Raw genomic sequence first — 21271 nt, forward strand, 5'->3', positions numbered from 1 at the left:
GACCCACATCGAGGGCACTTCTTGAATGGAGTTCTTTCTATCAGCCGGGACCGGAGCTTGGGTAGGCCCGAAGGCCGCCGTGGACGACTGGAATCGAAGATGTGTCGAAGAGAAGGGGATTGAGGAGATCTGGATCTGAACAATACCGCGATGAGCGAGGATTCCGCTTCGATCGTTGAACTGGAAATGTTCGGAACCGGAGCGCGAAGTATTACATCCGAGCCCGATGGCAGAAAAAAACAATCTGAGGATGGAGCCGAAGCCCATGCGCAATACGATCCAAGGGAGGAGTCACCGACCTCGTGACTTCCAAAGACTTTCCAAGAGGAAAAACAAACTGCAAACATCCGGGTCCAACACCAGATGGCGATCTATACAAAAGTGTGTAATCTGCAGCTCATATCCCTCGAACACATCTGTTTTTCGCCATTTGTACTTATGTGGCTATGTTGTCGTATATCTGATACTACCAAACTGAATTTACATCTTTGATTAATGCTTCCAATTTAACTTCTTTATCTAAATGATGCTTAATTTGCATGATTTACTAATTATTAATGTAATATTGATTATTAATGTATAATAAACCCACTTAACTTTATTTACTGATTCCTGGTCCTTATTGTGTGGTCAAATGGCCTACATGAACGTTAAACTGTTTTATTCACTGCTAACTCCTTTGCCTCTCGGTCAACCACAAAGGTCTATTGAATAGCAATGGCAACCGCGTTCTAACATGCCATCAAACTGTTTCGTCCATCTCATGCATGTTCCATGACCTCTCACAAGTCTCCTCTTTCTTCTCAAAATCTTTAAGATCATTTAGTGCTGTAATGACCAGTAAGAGCCTCTCTCTTTGGTCCTTTGATAAAGTGTGTAAGCCAGTGAGCACATCCCACTATAAAAATATATTTATGTGATTACAGAATTCTGAAATGGTCTCATTCCCCTCATGCAGTAGCCATCTCGGAGAGGTGGCCGTCCCCATTGACCAAATCTTGAGAACTAACCCCAACTTCCAAGGATATGTTACTTATAAAACAACAGGTGATAAAGCACAGCGCCCACGATCACCATGACAACATTTTAGAACGTGACCTGCATCAGGGTAATTTCCAGTTGCATGGATCATTCTGCTCAGTAGGACGAGGGATCGATTCCACAGCAAATGCAAGAAAGTGCTCTTTAAAAACTAGGGACCATTAGACAGTCGTTTATGTCTCCCACTTATATGTATTCTTTCCTGTAGAAATGGGGTGTGGGGCCTATGTCACTTCCTGTGGGAGGGAGTGATTTGTGTCACTCCTAAAAGCAACATCAAATATGGCCTCCTTTGCCAAAACTTATGTTTCTGGTTACAGCAAAGACTCAATAGGAAAGGACAGAATGGACGCCAGGAAGACCAGCGATGCTAGCTCTTTTATTCTCATACATCCATTTTCAATGCGTTAGAAAAGAAAGCGCAGGACAAAAAACAAATGTCTGAAACTTATTTTCTACTTTTTATCATGCGTTTTACACAGATATATCAGAACTATAACTTAGAAATTACAGAAAAAAGCTACCAATACAATCATTTTATACTAAACACCTAATTATATGGTCAGGCACATTATTCACATTATCGCCCTGTCCTTCACATGCACCACCTGTGCAGTCACTGAGCTTTAGTAGGAGTTTTCTGGCCCTTTCAAGACTTGAGACCTGTACAGAGGCCTTTTAAGGTGTCTCCATATGACAAGTATGAGCCGAACAAGAAATGCAGCGCAAGCCACGGCCAGCAGCACAGCTGAAAAGGGAAAAAAATTAGATAAGTGTCAATTGATGAAATAATACAGTCCATGGATCAATCAACATTCAAGAAACAACACAAATAATTTTTTTCACATTCTTGGTCAGCAACTAAGAGAACAAACCAGTGTTGACAAAGGACTGAGGATAAAATTGCACCAGTGACCCACCATATATATGCCATACTGTACATCTTGAGACAAAATATTGACAGAATTGAAACTATGACTTTTAATTATCAGGATTCAATGGCTGCTGCTGTGGGAGTTATAGGCTGTTTCTAGTCCGAACAGTAAATGAAGATTTTAAAAACAATAATAGTGCATGCGAAAAAGGAAACAAGCATCTTGGCAGGACTGTCTAACTGCCAGGCCATTGTATAAACATAATAATAATAATAATTTTAAAAATGCTAGACGGGGAGAGAGGTGTGAAGCAGGTTGAAATAGATCTAGGAAAGTGAATTGATATCACACCTGGGGGGCGGGATGAGTGGAAAGGGGGAGCCTGAGGGGGACTTTAGGTAGGTAAAGAGCAAATAAACACATGAACTCCAATGAAGCCCTCAATACAAAAATAAAAGAAGTCCCCTCCATTATGCATTGGATGGACACAACTCTTTCACTCACAACATCGAGATCAAAATGCCAATCAGCAAGACAGACATAAGAATAGGGAGTAAAACTATCAAATCTTGGGCAGTCTACAAAGATAGTCAACTGAGTCGCCCAATCATGAGCAAGGAACTTGCACGATGCCCATTCTAAGTATTGATTATGTGTAGAAAACAACAGGTCAGCCTACATAAGGCCAGATTTATCTGTAGCCAAAACCTAAAAACAAAGCATGTGTTTTGACGATTTGTTTCCATAACAAATGAACGTTTATTGCCAATAGATTCTCCTGGGGCTGAATCCTATCAGTCACTAAAACAATATGTGAAATAACAGTGCAACTGGGAAGGAACCGGTTATAAAACTATGCTTTTAGAAATGCTCAATCAATGCAGAAATAGGACGTTTTAGAAAATACATGCAGGGCAATCAAAGACAAACTTAAAAAACATATTCATCAACACAATAAGGACATTTCATAGCCCTCCCTAGAGGACGCATAGCTCCTATTGATCAAGCTCAGACTAAAACTGAGATCTGTCAAGGTATCCGAAGAGGCTAAGGGGCATATTTACAAGCCTATTTTCGCCGCTTTATCGGCCGATTTCGGCCGAAAAGCGGCGAAATAAACATCTCACTATTTTCAAGGACACGCTAACGCGTGTTTCCTTGATTCAGTAGCCGTTTTCTCCCCATTTTGCATGTCAGCGATTATTATCGCTAATGACATGCAAAATGGGCATTCCTCACAATGTCTGCATGATTTACGTGACCTTCGCTCTATTAACAGTGCGGCCCCAGCGATGTAAAAAACCGCGCTAACCGCGGTTATCGCATGTAGTTAACGTCTGCTTTTTCTACTTAGCTATGCTGATAATGGGAGGTGGATAGCCATGTTAAGACCACCCTCCCCTATCAGCAAGCATCTCCATAATCATCGTTGGATTTCAGGCGATGTTTCTGTTTCTCACCGTCTATCGCTGGAATTACATCACCAGTACGCAAAGCGTTGATAATACGCCACTAACACGGCGATGTAATTCAGCGATAGACGGCGATAAACAGAAATGCGCTAAGTGCGCTTGGCGATATTTACCGCTCTTTCTCGATAATATGTTCCCAAGTTATCTACAAGTAGTTGGTCCTAACCACATAATGATCAGCCTATAAGAAACACTAACCCTTAACCTTAGTACATTTAATGCTTCTCCTTTTCAGATGGGAACATCCACAAGGTCCAAGGAAAACACAAGAAAACGATCACTTTCAGCCTCAGAGACAAGAGTAGGAATAAGCTGGCAGGCAGTGATATTTACAATGGTAACAACATCAATGCTTCAATCATGAACTTTCCTGGTACGATACAAAACATTGCCACCAAACGTTTGATACAATGTGATTTGTCCAAACAAAAATATTTGATTTTTTTCCTGGTTGGCGTGCAGCTACATCACCCCTTTTGTAAAAAGTGCGTAAAGAAAATTGAAAAAATCTTCACTTTCTAGCTAATTTATATCCTCCTTTGGAAAAGCGGGTCTGGGTACTGGAGTGTTTGAGAAAGTAGTCATACAAGAAATAGAAAAAATGATAAATGAACACTAGCAGTACATCGTCAGTATTACATAAGGCAAAACTGCATCCTTGAAAATTGGGCAGGTACATCCGCCAACGGATTCCCAATTTGTACCTATCAAAGAGTATGTGTGGCGGGTGCTAAACCCTCACTAGTCTGCTGCAGTAAAGACAGCTGGGGCATTTTGGTGTTTCTTTGAGAATGGGAGAGTCCTCTATGTTGAATTTAATGCAGGTTTATTAATATATCCAAAATTAGTTAACCTTTGTTTTCAAACACAAATCCAAGATTATACTTAATACTTTAGTATAAAAAATGGCCAACTGCAAATATCTCACAATAACATATTCCATATTGCCAAGGGCAACCCACAAGTGTTTCGTCCAGGATTGACTTTATCAAGGCAGGGCCTTTAGTTGTTAACAATCATTGGTAACTTGTGAAGTAAATATTGGGTAGAGCAAGAAGTGGGAGCGTGGACATTTTATTTGAAAAGAAATGGTAAGTAATTTCGGTGAGTGATACCAATAAATCAGTTACTAACAGGATGTTGAGTGACATCTCTCTTACGTAAACTAGACTGCTTAGAAGCCTTAGTCACCTGGGTGCTTCTTTGATGTTGTTTTCCTCTTGTGCTTCTTCCTAGTGGCCTCTGTGAGCAGCTTTCCCCCACCCTCCCCCATTCCCTCCTCCTTTAACCCCCACCACTCTAACATCTGCGGTCCATTTTTGTGCTTAGACGCAAAAAAGATCTTAATTTCTTTTATTTACCGATCCAAGAGGCATCTGTCATCTTGGATTGGTAAAGGAATTGGTGTCCGCTTCATTCTGCTGGTGTGCGCATGCATTCTGACGCAGTAGAATAAGGCGACCCCCATTGTGCTTTTAAACATTTTTGATGAGGCAACGCAGTGTCCCAACGCTGAGCAGCACTGCCAAAAGCGATTGGCAAAGTCAATAGCCCCCAAAGGCGAGACCTACTGGCTTTGTTAATGCTTGTTTGGAATAGCACTGGATATAGCAAAGTACAAAACCAAACTGATCCCTAAAGGTCATAACAGTTTATCAATTCTCATGCATGAATGGACTAATTTGGGATCAATTATGTTACAGACAGGGGCGTAACACAGGCCCCCGCATCCCCCGTAGTGCGGGTGGTGCCCCAAGCTCCAGGGGGCCTACTCAGCACTGCACTCTGGCCAGAGAGCTCCTGATTGAGCCTGGAGGGGGCCCCTCTTAGTACCGTGCATGGAGGCCCCCTCAATTTTCGTTACGCAAGTGGTTACAGAATCTTTGTCTAAAATACTGTGACATATTTTCAAATCCATAGGAAAAGGAAATATGTAAAGCACACTACATCGGTAACTGCAAATCTGGAAGGTCACCCCTTTCATCTTGCAAAACAGAATGCATTTCTCCTAGATATTCAAGCTCCTATATATTACCACTTCACAGACTGGATTACCTGAGGGACTTAGTATATGCATTGAACAGTAGAGATGCAAAGTCATAAACCAAGACAACTCCAAATGTATCCTGCTTGTTTCTTGTTCCACCTGCCAACTGACCACGTTTGGTAGCTTGCAACCTACCCTCAAACCACATGAGTCAGTGGTAGTGTAGAAGGGCTCCGGGTAGGCTCTCTTGCTGCTCAAGTGACGAGTCAGCCATCTGTATCAGAAAATGCTCGATGCGGAGCTGTAGTCCAAGATGGCACCCACAAACTTATAGATTGTAATCTAAATGTTTCTCTGATACAGCGTCTTGATGCCGCCCTTTTCTGCCATTACTCACTGAAGCAAAACATTGCTGTGCCAAAATACTAGCCGGTTTTGGGAACCAATGCTACAGCCTCAAGCGTGAGTGGGCACTTGTTTCAACTACGACACTTTACGATGGCTCATTTACCTCTTCCGGCAAGATATAAGAATTTAGGGATTATCTATACTTTCTCTATCTTCTTCTACACTGCCCACCTCAGCATTTTGATGCAACCGTAGGGTGCAATAGCATATCATTTGAGCAATCAATAATATTACTCTCCAATGGTTTATCCAATCCATCCTTGGTTGCTGCGTGTTGCAGCAGCCAAGCTTTTAACCCAAAGGGACCAGCACCCCATGATACCTGCCAAATAATCGGACACCAAGGTGATACCATCAATTTTATGAAAGCGGAAGGCTTTAGGCGAGCTTTGGGGAAAACAAACACATAGCCCTCATATGTATGGGGCTCAAAGGAACTTTTGCTCCTCCCATTAAATATATAGTTTTTTCTCTCTTTATTTGTGTATATTTTATCTGGGAGGAAAGAGATCTGGGAGGAAAGGAAGATGGCGGATTAACCCCACCAGGGAGAGCACCACTCGTACTCCCATCGATCCTCTGGCCCCTGTCCCCCCCCCCCCCCCTCCCCCCGATGGAGAGTAACTAACACGGGAGGTAAGGGTGATTCGACTTAACTGAATACAGATGTGCAGGCTGTGCTCCTCGCCGATCCGTGAATTCATTCATCTCGGCGGACTGGTGCGGTGGGGGTCTGTGGCTCTGCCTGCATTTCATAGCTGCGGCGGCTCTCAGTGCAGCATCGCCGTCGATTTCACTGAGGCAGCACCTGGATTGAGGATGGCTCCGCAATGGCTTCCGATCCAGACGGGACGCGGCCGAGCCAGGGAATTAGCGGTTGCCGCATCGAGCATGGGGGACGCAGCGGCCACAGCATGGACTCTTTCCAACCACACATGGGGGAGTGGGCCCCAGACTCCTCGCTGGGGAGACCAATCCTTCGACTCCTCTACTCAGGAAGAGCTGGCGGCTTACTCCAGTCCATCGGAGCTGTGGACTCCAATCCAGGTGATGAACTGGTCGAAGCTCTGAACTCTGCAGCAGTAGTACCACCACTGGGGAATCAAATTAACTCTAAAGGCAACCTAGTAAGCCCGGACATGGGAGATGATATTCCAGTCAGTGAATTACTGGCTTTAGGGGATATTGAGGGGGGAGTCCCCCCTCTAACGTGGACACTTTTGTTCTTCAAGAACCAGCACCCCGCTTGCTTCAGAGAGACTTATCTCCATCCACATCAACCATATGCTTACAATCTGGCCTTGTGGACATAAGTCCAGTGCTTCAGGATGGCAAAAATGACTCGGTCAATGAGGGTCCTAGCCAGACAGTCGATTTACTGATTTCTTCTGTGCCTTCTACAAATCCAGTGGCAGACTTGTTGGAGGGGTCCGGTGCGCAGCCTGGGACATTGGACACCCCACTGAACGCTCCAAATACTGCAGAGCCTGCTAAACCAGACTCATACCCAGCACAAGTAGATCAGCCTATTTTGCTTAAGGAGTCCCTTGTTGCAGTTAAGACCAAAACAATCCTTGGTAACCCCCATGCTGGTGATAAATCTTCAGGAGTGAAAGGATCTAAAGGAGTCAGGGGGCGAAAGGAGGGGGCAAAGGAGGGCGCGGTTGGGTGGGGCTCAAAGCTTGATCTCAATGTTACCGAGGAGCATCTCAAAAGCATGGCCCCAGCTCGGGTTAAGGATGGGATGGGTGGCTTCTAAGGTCGAGGTGAAAGCTATAATTTCCAGACTGTCTAGTAGATGCCTCAGCTCAATCATCAGAGGAGATACTTCAACTACCCCAAGGCGACCATGTGGATTTTGAGATTACAAAACCGGGCCCGGCCCAGTCTGAAGATGGTGGAATCCCTGGCGGGTCCCTCAATATACCCACTGTGGCTACATCTCCGTCTCCAATGCCAGCATTTGTAGACAAGATGGACTATATGGCTGAGCCGACAGGCCATAGTACAAGATCCAATAACCAGGAGGAACCTTCACTATCCAAGATTCTGCAGGCTTTAACTGCTCAAAAAGTGGAAGCTCAATAATTTTATATTCAAGCCACAGCTGACAATCGGGATTTCAAACAGGCACTGATGGATGCCACTACTAAGGTCGCCTCACTCTCCTTAGATGTTTCTGATCTACAGCACCGGGTCATGACAGTGGAAGAATCTAGCACCACTACTGCTGGCACTGTCAAGAATCAAGAGGCCTTGATAGTGGCTTTACAAGTCAAGGTTGAAGATATGGAAAACTGGCAGCGACGCAATAATTTGCGGAACTTTGGAATCCCTGAAGGGAAAGAAGGCTCAGACCCCAGAACGTACATAGCCAGCCTGTTTCAGCAGGCATTCCCTGACTTATCTGACTGGGATATGGATTCGCAGGTGCAGCGGGCTCATCGGCTACCTCCATTCATTCCACAGCAGCCCCAAAATAGGCCTTCTGATCCTCGTCCTATATTGGTATAAATAGGTAACTTTTTGCTCAGACAAGCATTATTTTTCAAGGCCCGCCCAACAGCTCCCGTCAAACTGGAGGACTCAATGACTATATTTTGCAGGTCTGATCTCTGCAAGGCTACAATGGATCGGCGGTGGAGGCTCTGCCAGCTGATAGATCCATTTAAGACAGTATGCACACAAGTATTCTTGCAGGAGCCTGCTCGACTGAAAGTATATAGAGATCGGCGGTCATATTTTTTCCATACTGAGATGGATACTAAGCAAGCTTTGAGCCGTTGGGGGTGTAGCAATCCAGCCTAGTGTTGGGGTAGCCTCTTGGTCATCTGATTGGGGGGGCTCCAATGGTTAAGCAGCGCTCTGTGAGAAGGCTTCCTCTTATCTCCTTTTTCTTTATTGGTTGCATAGACCTGTTGGTCTTTTTCTCTAGGGGCTCCATTGCATCTCTTTTTTTCTCAAAAATTTTTCTCTCTGCCCTCCTGTTTTTTCTTCTTTTTCTACTGGTGGTGATAGAATGTGGTTGTGAGAGGGGTGAGGAAGTCAGGAGTACAGGGGTAGGGGGCTGGGGGTTAGAGCGCTTGCTCCCTATAAGCTGTCAGTCAGCGACAGCAAGGGAAGGGGATGATTCCTTTTTTGCTGGAACCGGTGGGGTTGGATTAGTGGGGGGGGGGGTTGGTTTCTATTAGAAGTTAGCATTATGTTATCTTTTGGGCAAATTGGGGTAAATTTGGGTTGATGGGTTGGTCGGGGGCTTAATAGCCAGGATACAGCTGGAATTGTTTAGTTAGGTGATACACGGCAAAGGGACAGATCAAACAGAGAAGATAGCAGATGTAGCAGAGGAAGGACTATATTATCTCTCAGTTAAAGCTTATCCTATGGAATGTTGGGCTAAACCTAGCCAGGAAATGACGATTAGTGCGGGAGGAACTTCTGGCCCTCAAACCACAGATCCTTGGCTTAACTGAAACCCATCTGGTTTATAAAGATAGGTCCATGCTGAATCAATTAGGGTTTGATGTCTTAGTCTGCACCTCTCAAATAATCTCGATACAGGGGGTTGCTTTGTTAAAATCTAAAAATCTAAAAGTGTCAGTGCTGTGCACTCTAGCTGATCCTAAGGGGAGATAGGCCATAGTACAGCTGTCAACTGCCAGTCATACATTTACCATCGGTTTGGTTTATGGCCCCAACATTGATAACCCTGACATATTTCACTTTTTAAGTACTGAACTATTGGGGTGGGGATCTGATTATTATGGGGATTTTAATTGTATAATGGATCAGAAAATTTCTGCACAGCTGCATTTCTCGAGCTTATGCGCATTTATCAATTCGATGATGCGTGGAGGACGCTTTATCCTGTGCTGCCAGGGTTCTCATTCTATTCCAATCCACATAAACATTATTCACATATCGATATGATTTTCGCAAAAAGATCGCTTCTGGTAAATACCCAAATGGAAATCTGCCCCAAAGTAACATCTGATCATCACCCCCTGACATTAACACTACGGGTGCAGCAGAATGTAAGGGGTGGTCACCGATCTTTCTCATTTCCCAGGCACTTACTTAACAACCCAGATTATTGAACCCATCTTAGGGCTGCGCACAGAGAATATTTAGGTAATAACAATTGCACTGCTGCGGCCCATGTAGTTTGGGACTGTATGAAGGCTTTTATTAGAGGGGCAACCCAACCGTTTATTTTGGTTCGGAACAGGCATTTAGCTCAAGAAACTGAACAAAATCGCCATAAATATATTAGTTTAGAACAACAGCATGCACAGGCAGTTAAGTCCAGGGATACGACTGAACGTGAGAACTATTTACAGCTGTTAGAAAAACGGTCTATGCTGAGTAGAAGACTTATGGAGAAAAGTGCTGACAATTTTAATAAATACAAGGCTAAACAATATGAATACGGGGAGAGGGTTGGTCAACTTCCGGCATTACAGATAGCAAATGGTAAGGCGACATCGAATATTAAAGCAATAAAGGGAGAAGATGGGCTCCTCTACTCTCAACCTCAAGAGATTGTTGAACAGTTCAGAGCCTTTTACACTAAATTATATGGGGAATCAGTCTCGAATAAAAACAGGCTTACTGATTATCTACGAGAGAGTCATCTTCCACGACTCGATATCGTCGAAGTAGTGATATTACAAGAAGAAATATCATTAGGCAAGGTGGAGGGTACAATCAAGGCTCTGCCATCGGGTAAAGCCACTGGCGAGGATACTATTCCTCTGGAGTTTTATAAAGTGTTCGGGATATTTTGGCTCCAGAGTTTATGGATCTTACTACATATATCTCTAACGGAGGGCAATTTCCGGCTTCATGGAGCCAGACTACTATTAACGTTTTTCCTAAGAAGGGAAAGTCGCTGGAAGACAGAGGCTCCTATCGTTCCATCTCTTTGATTAACGCAGATGCTAAAGTATTTTCAGAAGATTTTGGCCATACGTCTGGCTTCTAATATACATGAGCTTGTTTCTCCACATCAGCATGGGTTTGTTCCTGGGAGAGATACAGTGTCACACATTAACACCGCTATAGCGGCCTTTGACATATCCGGCAAACTAGCAACATCAATCAGTATGATCATGCTGGAGGCCGAGAAGGCTTTTGACAGGGTAGCATGGGAGTCACTCTGGGGGACAATGTTAGAATTTGGACTGGGGACCCAGTTTATTACTCTTGTTCAGAAATTGTATAATAATCCAGTAGTGGTTGTTAATGTGAATGGGCTATCATCTACACAATTCCCTGTTCAAAGTATCACCAGTCAGGGTTGTCCACTTTCCGCCTTACTCTTTGCACTTTACATCGAGCCTTTTATAAGGCACCTCTTGCAAAATACTGGTATTCTCCCAGTAAGCCTGAATAGGATGGAATTAAAACTTACCGCATAAGCAGATGATATTTCTGTCTATTCTGTGAACCCTGTTGAAGCGATAGCTCTTATAACAAATGAAGCCGAACATTTTGGTTCTTTCTCCGGCTATAAGCTGAACTTATCAAAAATTCAAACAATCCTTAACTACCGGCCCGATATCTTGCCAACATCTTTGAGGCTCACTAATACAGCCACATACCTTGGTATTTACCTGTGTAGTAGGGTAGACGAGCTCATATCCTTGAATTATGAACCACTCCTTAAAGTCGTCACTGCTAAATTACGCAGCTGGCATCGACTCCCCCTCAGTATTATCGGCAGGTGCAATATAATTAAAATTACCATCTTGCCTAAGTTTCTATACCTTTTCCGTTCAATCCCTCTTAGGGTTCCGAACTCTTTATTTAAGTGCTTGGAAAGCGCAATAAACAGTTTTATATGGGGTTATAGACGTGCCAGAAGGGCCCTTAGCTGTATTAAGTTGCCTTACAAACAAGGGGGCTTTAGTCTTCCAGATTTTAAACTCTACTTCTGGGCTGAATTTACAGGACGGATTTGGAGTCTGCTGAATGGGCAGGAAGCTGGACTTTCTTCATTGGCTTATCAATTAGCTTGTGGGAAAAATATAGGATTCATGCTTTATAAGACCTCTGATCCCAACTATTACAAGCGGGTCAAATGTAAGGTAATCAGGGACATAACAAGGATCTGGCGTGAGATATCTAAGAGGTACTCTCTGCCTCCCCTGCATTATTATACAGTTTTATGGGCAACCCTACTCTGCCTGACATATTCCAGGATGCAGTTGGAAGAACTTGGCAGTCTTCAGGCATTATCTGGCTGGGTTAACTATATAACAATCAGGGGTTTTGCACATTTATGGCGCTCAGAGATGAGTTTGGGCTTCCTTATAACTCTTTTTTTTAAATAGCTCCAGGTAAGAGATTATCTTTTAAATGGGATAAAATTATATACTCCACTATACACATCTAAGTTATTGACTGGTAGTTATAGGAACACTGGAAAAGGCACCATAGGTGTAATATATCTGAAACTTATGGCATTTGTACTTGATGACAACCTGTGTATATCTATGAAACTAAGTCAGCTAGTGAACACCGATATCACGGCTGAAGAATTGCAGGAGCCACTCGGTACCCTAGATAGAGCAGTTGCCTCTATCAATTTAAAATTGCAGCAACACCAAACAGTGTTCATGCTCTACTATACTCCCGAGCTCATCTCTAAGTGGACAACATCCCGACTCCATGATAAGCCATTTTGCCCTAAATGCAATTTATATGCTGCAGACCTTAAGGATATGCTATTGGACTGACCAATGCTTAGGACTTATTGGCAGCATGTTTGTAGAACATTAGCAGCGCAAAGCGGTCACCAGGTCCAGCTTACGGATAATGAAATTCTTCTTGGCCTTAAGCATGACGTTAATAACTCTGAGAAGGCTCTTTTCTCAATTGTCATTGTCTGTGCCTGCCTTTGTATCGCTAGCTCATGGATAAGTACCATCAGTCCAAATGTTAAAGAGTTCTGGGCACTCCTCAGACAGGTGTTTGAATATGAGTAAGCCCTGGCCAAGGCTACAGGCCCTCGCGCACTGGGCAGGCTCAACTGGGTCTGGGCCGGTCTACAATGTGTTTAGCCACTTACCACTTCTTATTACCATTCGTCGAAATCTTGTTTCTTTTTCTGTACGCTCTTTCATTTTCAGCTTTCTATTGTGGTAATAACTATTTTAATTTGACCAAATGAAATGATAGAGCTTTGTCATTCCCCTGGCCTGTTGTTTTTTTCCTTTTTGTTGTATTGGCTTTTTCTATTGCTGTACTTATCCAGTGTACTCATGGCTTAAAAAATATCTAATACAAATATATGTATGTATATTTTGTACTGGTGTCAGACTCACAGCCTGCTCCTTCCTCCTTCAGACCCCGCACATATTACTTCCACATGCTGGGTGGAGATCTCAATACGCCTTCGTTTGCAATTCATCACTAAGAACGAACTTTACAATAACTGCAGTTTTATTTTCTACAAGACTCTCTGGAATAAATAAAGAGCACACGTACATCTTAACAATGACCATAGATCAGAGGGTATGTTGCCCCTAATGGGGAACAACCTTTACAACGCAACTGTTACAACGCACTACACTTACAACGCATTTTTTACAACGCATAATCCATTACAACGCACTACACTTACAACGCATGACACTACAACGCATTTTTAAAAACTACCATTACAACGCATTCCATTACAACGCCTACCATTACAACGCATAATATTACACTACACTTTCCAACACTTACCCTACTGTTGCACCCCCTGGAGTTAGAATAGTAATTTTTACCCCTATACTATCCAACACTTACCCTACTGTTGCACCCCCTGGAGTTAGAATAGTAATTTTTACCCCTATACTATCCAACACTTACCCTACTGTTGCACCCCCTGGAGTTAGAATAGTAATTTTTACCCCTATACTATCCAACACTTACCCTACTGTTGCACCCCCTGGAGTTAGAATAGTAATTTTTATCCCTATACTATCCAACACTTACCCTACTGTTGCACCCCCTGGAGTTAGAATAGTAATTTTTACCCCTATACTATCCAACACTTACCCTACTGTTGCACCCCCTGGAGTTAGAATAGTAATTTTTACTCCTATACTATCCAACACTTACCCTACTGTTGCACCCCCTGGAGTTAGAATAGTAATTTTTACCCCTATACTATCCAACACTTACCCTACTGTTGCACCCCCTGGAGTTAGAATAGTAATTTTTACCCCTATACTATCCAACACTTACCCTACTGTTGCACCCCCTGGAGTTAGAATAGTAATTTTTACCCCTATACTATCCAACACTTACCCTACTGTTGCACCCCCTGGAGTTAGAATAGTAATTTTTACCCCTATACTATCCAACACTTACCCTACTGTTGCACCCCCTGGAGTTAGAATAGTAATTTTTACCCCTATACTATCCAACACTTACCCTACTGTTGCACCCCCTGGAGTTAGAATAGTAATTTTACCCCTATACTATCCAACACTTACCCTACTGTTGCACCCCCTGGAGTTAGAATAGTAATTTTTACCCCTATACTATCCAACACTTACCCTACTGTTGCACCCCCTGGAGTTAGAATAGTAATTTTTACCCCTATACTATCTAATACTTACCTTAAATGCAATGTAATATTATGCGTTGTAATGGTATGCGTTGTAAAGGTATTTTTTTTAAATGCGTTGTAGTGTCATGCGTTGTAAGTGTAGTGCGTTGTAATGGATTATGCGTTGTAAAAAATGCGTTGTAAGTGCATGCGTTGTAAAAGTGTGCGTTGTAACGTCATACATCCGCCCCTAATATGTTGGCCAGCGAGGCTCAATAGTCTTATCCATAGAGAACTGAAGAAATCGACTCACTTAAGTAGTGTAATAAAATAAAACAAAATATATTGCAGACTAATAATCAAAGCTCATTTTCCTTTCAATTTCAGGAAAAGCTATATCAAGCATAGTTGCTCTAATGAACCGACCACTGCGAAAGTTCCCCTGAGGCAACATCATCACAAGTATGACATTTGCATTTATTTGCAACTTTTACTACTTCCACAAAAAAGCAAAAACGAGCAACGTGACCATTAATTTTAATAAAAAATGATTCATACCTAAAAAGATGTTGTTGCGACCTGGATCTGATGATACAAAGTGCTTGTTAAGGCTTCCAGATAAGGAGACAATAACCACTGGATATATAGTGAGGGTGTAACGCACATACTCATCGAAGACAAAGTTTTCAAGAATAAACCTTTAATGGTAAGAAATTCAACAGAAAACCACAAATTAAAATACTGCAATCAGTGAAAAGATGCAAAAAAATAGATATATGCTCAAATGGGAAGTAATATAAATGGTTTATGACTCGGTTTTCTTTTTAAACATAGACACATCGAGATGGAGCATGGCTATTTTGAAATAAAATATATACCCCACAATTTATCTATCAGTTGTTTTCAACATTAAGCCATCTTTTTAACATACATGTTATATGGTATACAACTTTTGGAGAAGCAACAACGAGAGCATAAAACAAGCAGCAGTGATTTCTCGGACGTTTCAACGAAACTGACGTCCACCATCAAAATGTTTTTTTCTTTCCTGAACTTCGATTAACCAATATTGTTAAATTGGTTCTTAATTTTCTTCCTCCATAGTGTCTTTCCACCTTTTGGATCACATTCTGTACTAAGGGTCTCAATCCTTAAATATCACAGACGTATTGTAGCAGTTTCCACCCAAACATCCATTGTTCACTGTGCATGAAGCGCTATAGCTCCGGTGCTACAAAATGCTACTTCACCCACACATAAATAGCGGACAACCTTAGGAGTAAAATCACAGGCGTGTTCTCTTACCTTCATGAACAAGACAGGTCCATGAGAACGGTGGAAGGGTAAGAGCTGCCCCCTCTTTAAAAGGTAGAATGCAGGAAATGAGAAGTTTAAATGCAAGTGTGTTAACTCAGAGCAGGGACACCTTGACTAGAATATGTGCTACTTCTAGTTTAGACATGCACTGGAAGTAGTTTGGTTTATGAACTAAATTCAAGTGAAAAGTACTACCACAAAGCATGAGTAGTCACTTAAATGAGGCTCAAAGCTCAGCCTTCCTGTTTCATTTTGCACCTTTAGCAAGCAATTGATTTTATATATCTGGAGAGCTGCAGGTAAATGTATCGATTAGACAGAGGGTGCAGGAAAGATTTTCTCCTTTGCTTCAAAATACTTCAAGGAGCACAACCAACAATAGGCGGCAAAATATACCTAGGTAGGGTCAGGCAATACAAGTGTATATTATGTGAAACAAAAGAGTAAGGCAGAGATGGAAGACAATAGACCAGGAAGGCAGACACTGACAGGGGAAAGTGTGCAGACAGACTGTGAAAACACACAACACAAACTGGCACAACACAAAGACAAGCCATGCACCAATGATCGCAATCACACTCGTTTGGTGGAAGGCCACTATCTCGATGCTGACCGTTACTACACAGAGATCAGGGTATGCGTGCGTTAGTCCCTCCTCTAGTCCCAGCCCTCTCTCTTGGTGGATGGACTTCGCCTTTATTGACCATCCTCTTTTCTCCCACCCCTTGTCCCACTGCTGAGAGGTCATAGTGAGTGTTTGTTGCCCCCTCCCCTACATGGAAATGCCCCTCTTGCTCTATTCCCAGAAGGTAGGGAACAAGTCTACGATGCCATAGGTGGTCCAGTCTGCATTTTCCTCGAGTCTGGGGACGTGATGAGGCAAGGAAATGAAGGGAATTGTAAACCTGGGACGGCTCCCATACTCGCTCGTACTCTCTCTCTTCCCAACCACAGGAACTCACACAAGTGGAGGAGACGTACTATCTGTCTTTGCAGGGTGGTGGAGAACCACCAGAATCAAATTCACGGTGTGTGGGAGGCAACTCTCATGTCCTCTAAACACCCTGCTGCCCAACCACAACAGTTGACAAATCCCTCATAAGGGACAACTCCCTAGTGGCGGTGTCATAGTGTGCTCCCGGGCAGTGTGGTTCAAGGATGCCAAAGTAAGAAAAGCAAACTATAAACATACTAATCACACAAAAATGTAGTTAACCAGAGTCGCCTGACTGTCAAAAAATGCAAAGGACACAAGGTGTGATGTCAGCCAAAGGATTTTTGCCCCGATCCTTGGTTATATTGCCCCATGGCCCACGGATTTGTTCAGCAAGACTGAGGATCCAAAGATCGTGGAGAAGACAAGGGACTCTCACCAACCATCCCCGGAACATAATTCACAAGGCTGGACCTGTATGGTGATTACCTTGGATCTGTCAATGACTCTGCAAGGTACATTTAGATACCTTGAACTTCCCCTTTTGTTATGAATGAGACTTCAAAAACAACTATGAACCTATATTTTAAAAATATCAATCAATCAATAAGCTTTTTTCTATCATAAAAGCACATCATCAACATTAACAGCATATAAAATTCTTAGAAATCCAAACCCAGATTAGGATGATAAACATAATAAAAACAATCTAAAATATATATCCAGCAGTTTACAACAGTAGAGACTGCCCATGACACAGGGCAAATTTAAGAAATGTTGCAATGCATGCACAAACCTCAGGGCAACAGAGCATCTGTAAATATTATAACGCAAGAATACATCTGGTCAATGCGGCACTCTGGAGTAACGCCATTAAAAACCTTTTGGTATAAATACGATAACATTTTTAAAAAATAGAAAGTTTGCAAGGGTTCCCGGAGAGTGCTCAACACAAAGACAGGTAAGGACAGCAGATGAATCAAACTGAACCAAGCAAAATCAAAGCTATCATTTAATGGTTCCAAACCCAAATCTAGGCAGGATCAACTCAGCCCACCTGTTGGTCACCATGTCGAGGTACGGCTCCAACCCTTGTGTTGTTTGAATCAACCCTTGTGTTGCTTGAATCAATATATAATCTTTATTTGCGGGTTTCTGAAGTTCAACCGTCCATCTTTCCCCTTGCCTGGCATCCATGAAATGTATTTTAAGCCAGCAGTTATCCATTGCAGATAATAATTCTGGGTTTGAGACAAAAGAGGGCCTACCTAGCTTACTGCAACATCATTAGTATAGCATAAACAAGAGATCCAGAGGCCTCTACACAGGATAAGCAGTCCATTATAATCTCCTTGTTACTTATAACCAACCTCAGGGTGGCACCAAAAGGTACACACAACATTAAGGGGTAAAGTTCATATCATTCATGACATAACCCAAGTTCGTCATGACTGTGTAGGTTGGTGACCTTACAGGGAGATCCAGAATATGCCTTCATACTGTTGTTTTCCTCACCCTCCAGACATTTGACAACCTTATAACCCCACACACCAGATCGATAAGTTAGAGTCAGTAAGCATTTTTTTTAAATACATTTCAATAAGTGGCGCTATAAGCTTTTTATCAGTTTTGGAAGCAAGGCTAAATAAAAAAACAACAGAACTGCAAAACCTCAACCTTGACTCCTGAAAATCTAAAGTAACCCCCAAATAAGGACATTTGTGTATTCTTGTAATCGGGGAACAATGTAGCGTGATGCACAGCGGCTTAACGTTCTTAGGGCTGTAGGTCATTTCAAAGGTTTTGGTTAGGTTGGTGGCCAGGCCCAAATCATCCATAAAGCAAACAAAAGCATGTAGAAGGGTTAGGAGCCAGTTGGATGTTCTAGATAGTAATATGGCATCGTCCACATATAACAGGACACGTGGCACTACCTTTCATAGAAGGCATGTCCCTAACCTTGCTAACAAGGGCCATATCTATCCCATTGATGTATTATAGAATTAAGAGGGGCACTAAGACACAACCCTTTTGAACTTCTTGTCCCAAACTAAAGGACTCTAAGCATTTGCCAAGTATCTTACAGAGGCCTTAAGATCAAGATGGTGAGCTTGTAAAAAAGCAACCAAACCACTCTCCACCCCTATAGACTAAAATGGTCCATAATTTGGATCGAATTGCACTGTTAAATGCGCAGGAGAGATCCATAAATGTTAGATAAATGGGACTGCATTCTGCAATCATATACATTTTTATCAGGAGGCGCATGTTAAGGCACTACTCAAACGTTGAGGTTCCGTGCGAGACGGAACGACACTTTTTGGGTGTTGTCGAATATGGATGAGTTTGGTATCTACGAACCGCAAATGACGAGTTTAGTGGGTGTACGCGGTTTCGCTACGCAACCATGCATGGTTCGTCTCATTTTTGGGTTTGTCCATCCGAACCCTCGGGTTCCATTTTAGATGCGGCATCCATCTTGTCTCTTGCCCTCAAGTAGCCAGCGAACGGACTTTGTCCGCTCTGTGACCCTGGGATTCCCAAGCTTACACCAAGGACACGTGTTTCTTTGAGGGTGACTTTTATGATAGGGGAAATGACACGGCAAAGGCAGATGGCCCCGCTCAAGGCTCATCTTACCGTGCTAGTCTATTGTTTCAGTCGTGCATGCATTGGGCACGAGGTCTTTGATCCTGTAATAAAGTTTCCGTTATTACTCCCAACACTCTTTTCCAATCTGTCGTGCATCCTTGTTCTTTCTTTGCATCTGTTTCTGTCCTTTCTCCTAATGTGTTTACAGTCAGAATGGAATGTGTTTAACTGTGGGGATGATGTGCTTTTACAGTTGGGAACCGGCAATGCTGCTGTAATTATTTTCCGGCCTCCTGAAACATGAACGCGACTCTTTTGAAGTTTATTGTGGGAACTGAGTTGTAACCTTTGTTTGCCATGTTGTGCAATGGCAAAAATATGTATAAAAGGAGCGATCCACTTTTGCAATTCGAAGCAGTCTCTCAGAACCTACACGTTGTGTACTTCTTGCGATTTCTGTATCCCTGCAGTAAATAAACGCTGATCTTTGATGTCGCTGGAAGTGTCCCGTGTCTCTGTGTTTTGTACGCCAGAACAGGTAACCCACGAAGGTTTCAGGTGTTGTCCCCTGGCACCGCTGGGTTTAAGAAAACCCAGTCCTTCAGTTGGCGCCCAACGTTGGGCGACATCAGCGGTACCGGTCCAAAGCCCGACGATCGTGAGGAACTTCGTGTGAAATCTCCGAGGGAAGGTGCACCCCGCTTCATCGATCCAGTTGTCGAAATAAGTGGCCCGAAGTCTTTTCCCGCGAAGATTCCCGCTTCCAGACGGCTGCGACGGACTGATGCCCTGACTGTCGACCTGTTTTGGCACCTGTGGTAGTCCTTTGTACGGCGAGACGATAGACGGGCCTTCCTGGTGACGCCATTGCTCTTTCAGTTAAGTATTTGTGGGTCGCTCCCCGAGTTACCTTGTTGTTTGCATGGTTCCATTGCATTTTTGGTTCTTAGTTGTTGGTTCTTAGTTGTTGGGTTTTATTTGACGATTGCAATTGCCAAAAACCGAGGGTCTTGCATTTTTTGTGCGAGGACATCATAATTCGATAGCCCTCGAAGTTTGTAAACTCGGTTAGTGTGCACGATGCCTGGCCGTAGTACTTTGTTTGGTTTCCTTAAATGTTGCAGCACGGATTCCCGGATGGAGGATTCATGTCCGATACCTCCGGTTGGAACTCCAATTTATGAGCTCTATAGTCGCCATGGCGTAGGTCCTATCGTATATAATGAATATTGGGTTCGTTACACTAAAAATGATGGTGTTCTTAGTTGGCCATCACATGGTAGTTTCGAAACTGCCGTCTTAGATAATCTTGAAGCTAAACTGTTTAAAAGGAAGGCTAGGCCGGCCATGTTTGATTCCTTCCGATTATGGCTCAAAGAGGCCAAGCAGAAAGAAATCAAACAGATTAAGAAAAATAAGAGAGAAGGTGTTATTACGGTGATGCGAAATGCAGAACAGTATCAGCGAGACAAAGATGAGAAGGAGCAGGAAGTCAGTGCTCGACTTCATCACATGGCGGTGGATAAGTGTTATCCGGTGTTACCGTCTAATTCTGATAAGACGGGAGAGGAAGTGATAGAAGATTCGTTATTGTCTTATCTATTGAAATCACCACCTCCCTATGCTCCGGATACCGTGGGTCCTATGATTCTTCCTATTCCTCAACCTGCTGTTCTGGCGGCTGCTGGTCAGCCCGTCGTTCCTTCTGCTCTCCCGAATCCTCTTGTGCCGCAGATTGTTCATCCTCCTTTACCAGCTCTTCTTCCTACTGCTCCTTTGCCAGTCCCTCATCAGCCTATTGTTACCACTACTCCTGTTACCCCGTCCACTGCTACCGTCTCTACTCCCACTGTTGTTGCTCCTGTACCTCCTTCTTCTTCTCCTTCTGTTCGTAGCCGTCTCTTTAATGCTGTTGCTACTCTCTATTCTCCGCTTTTTGGGCCAATATTCGGATCGACTCTTTCTGATGTTGCTCAGAGGCGCAGTCAGATTCCTGATGGTAGGGAACGTGAGTCGTTGGTAAAAATGGCGCGTAAATGGATTCGCCATCCTGTGAAGTACAGTTCGCGTATAGTGTTTGAGACATTTTCTCAGTTTAAT

At 43.1% G+C, this 21271-nt stretch overlaps 1 protein-coding gene across 1 annotated transcript in view; it reads right to left on the reverse strand.

Moving 5' to 3' along the window:
* Window positions 1-1400: 1400 nt before the first annotated feature.
* Window positions 1401-21271, reverse strand: part of LOC146821542 (uncharacterized) — a 205591-nt gene continuing 185720 nt past the window's right edge. Inside the window, exons 7-8 of the mRNA XM_085612528.1 lie at window positions 14887-15026; window positions 1401-1789 (exon numbers count right to left, since the gene is read on the reverse strand). Coding sequence (XP_085468654.1) covers window positions 1668-1789; window positions 14887-15026 — 262 coding nt within the window. The 3' untranslated portion in view covers window positions 1401-1667. The remainder of the gene's footprint in view (window positions 1790-14886; window positions 15027-21271) is intronic.

Source organism: Triturus cristatus, chromosome 6 (assembly GCF_964204655.1).
Source record: "Triturus cristatus chromosome 6, aTriCri1.1, whole genome shotgun sequence".
NCBI classification, from domain to species: domain Eukaryota; kingdom Metazoa; phylum Chordata; class Amphibia; order Caudata; family Salamandridae; genus Triturus; species Triturus cristatus.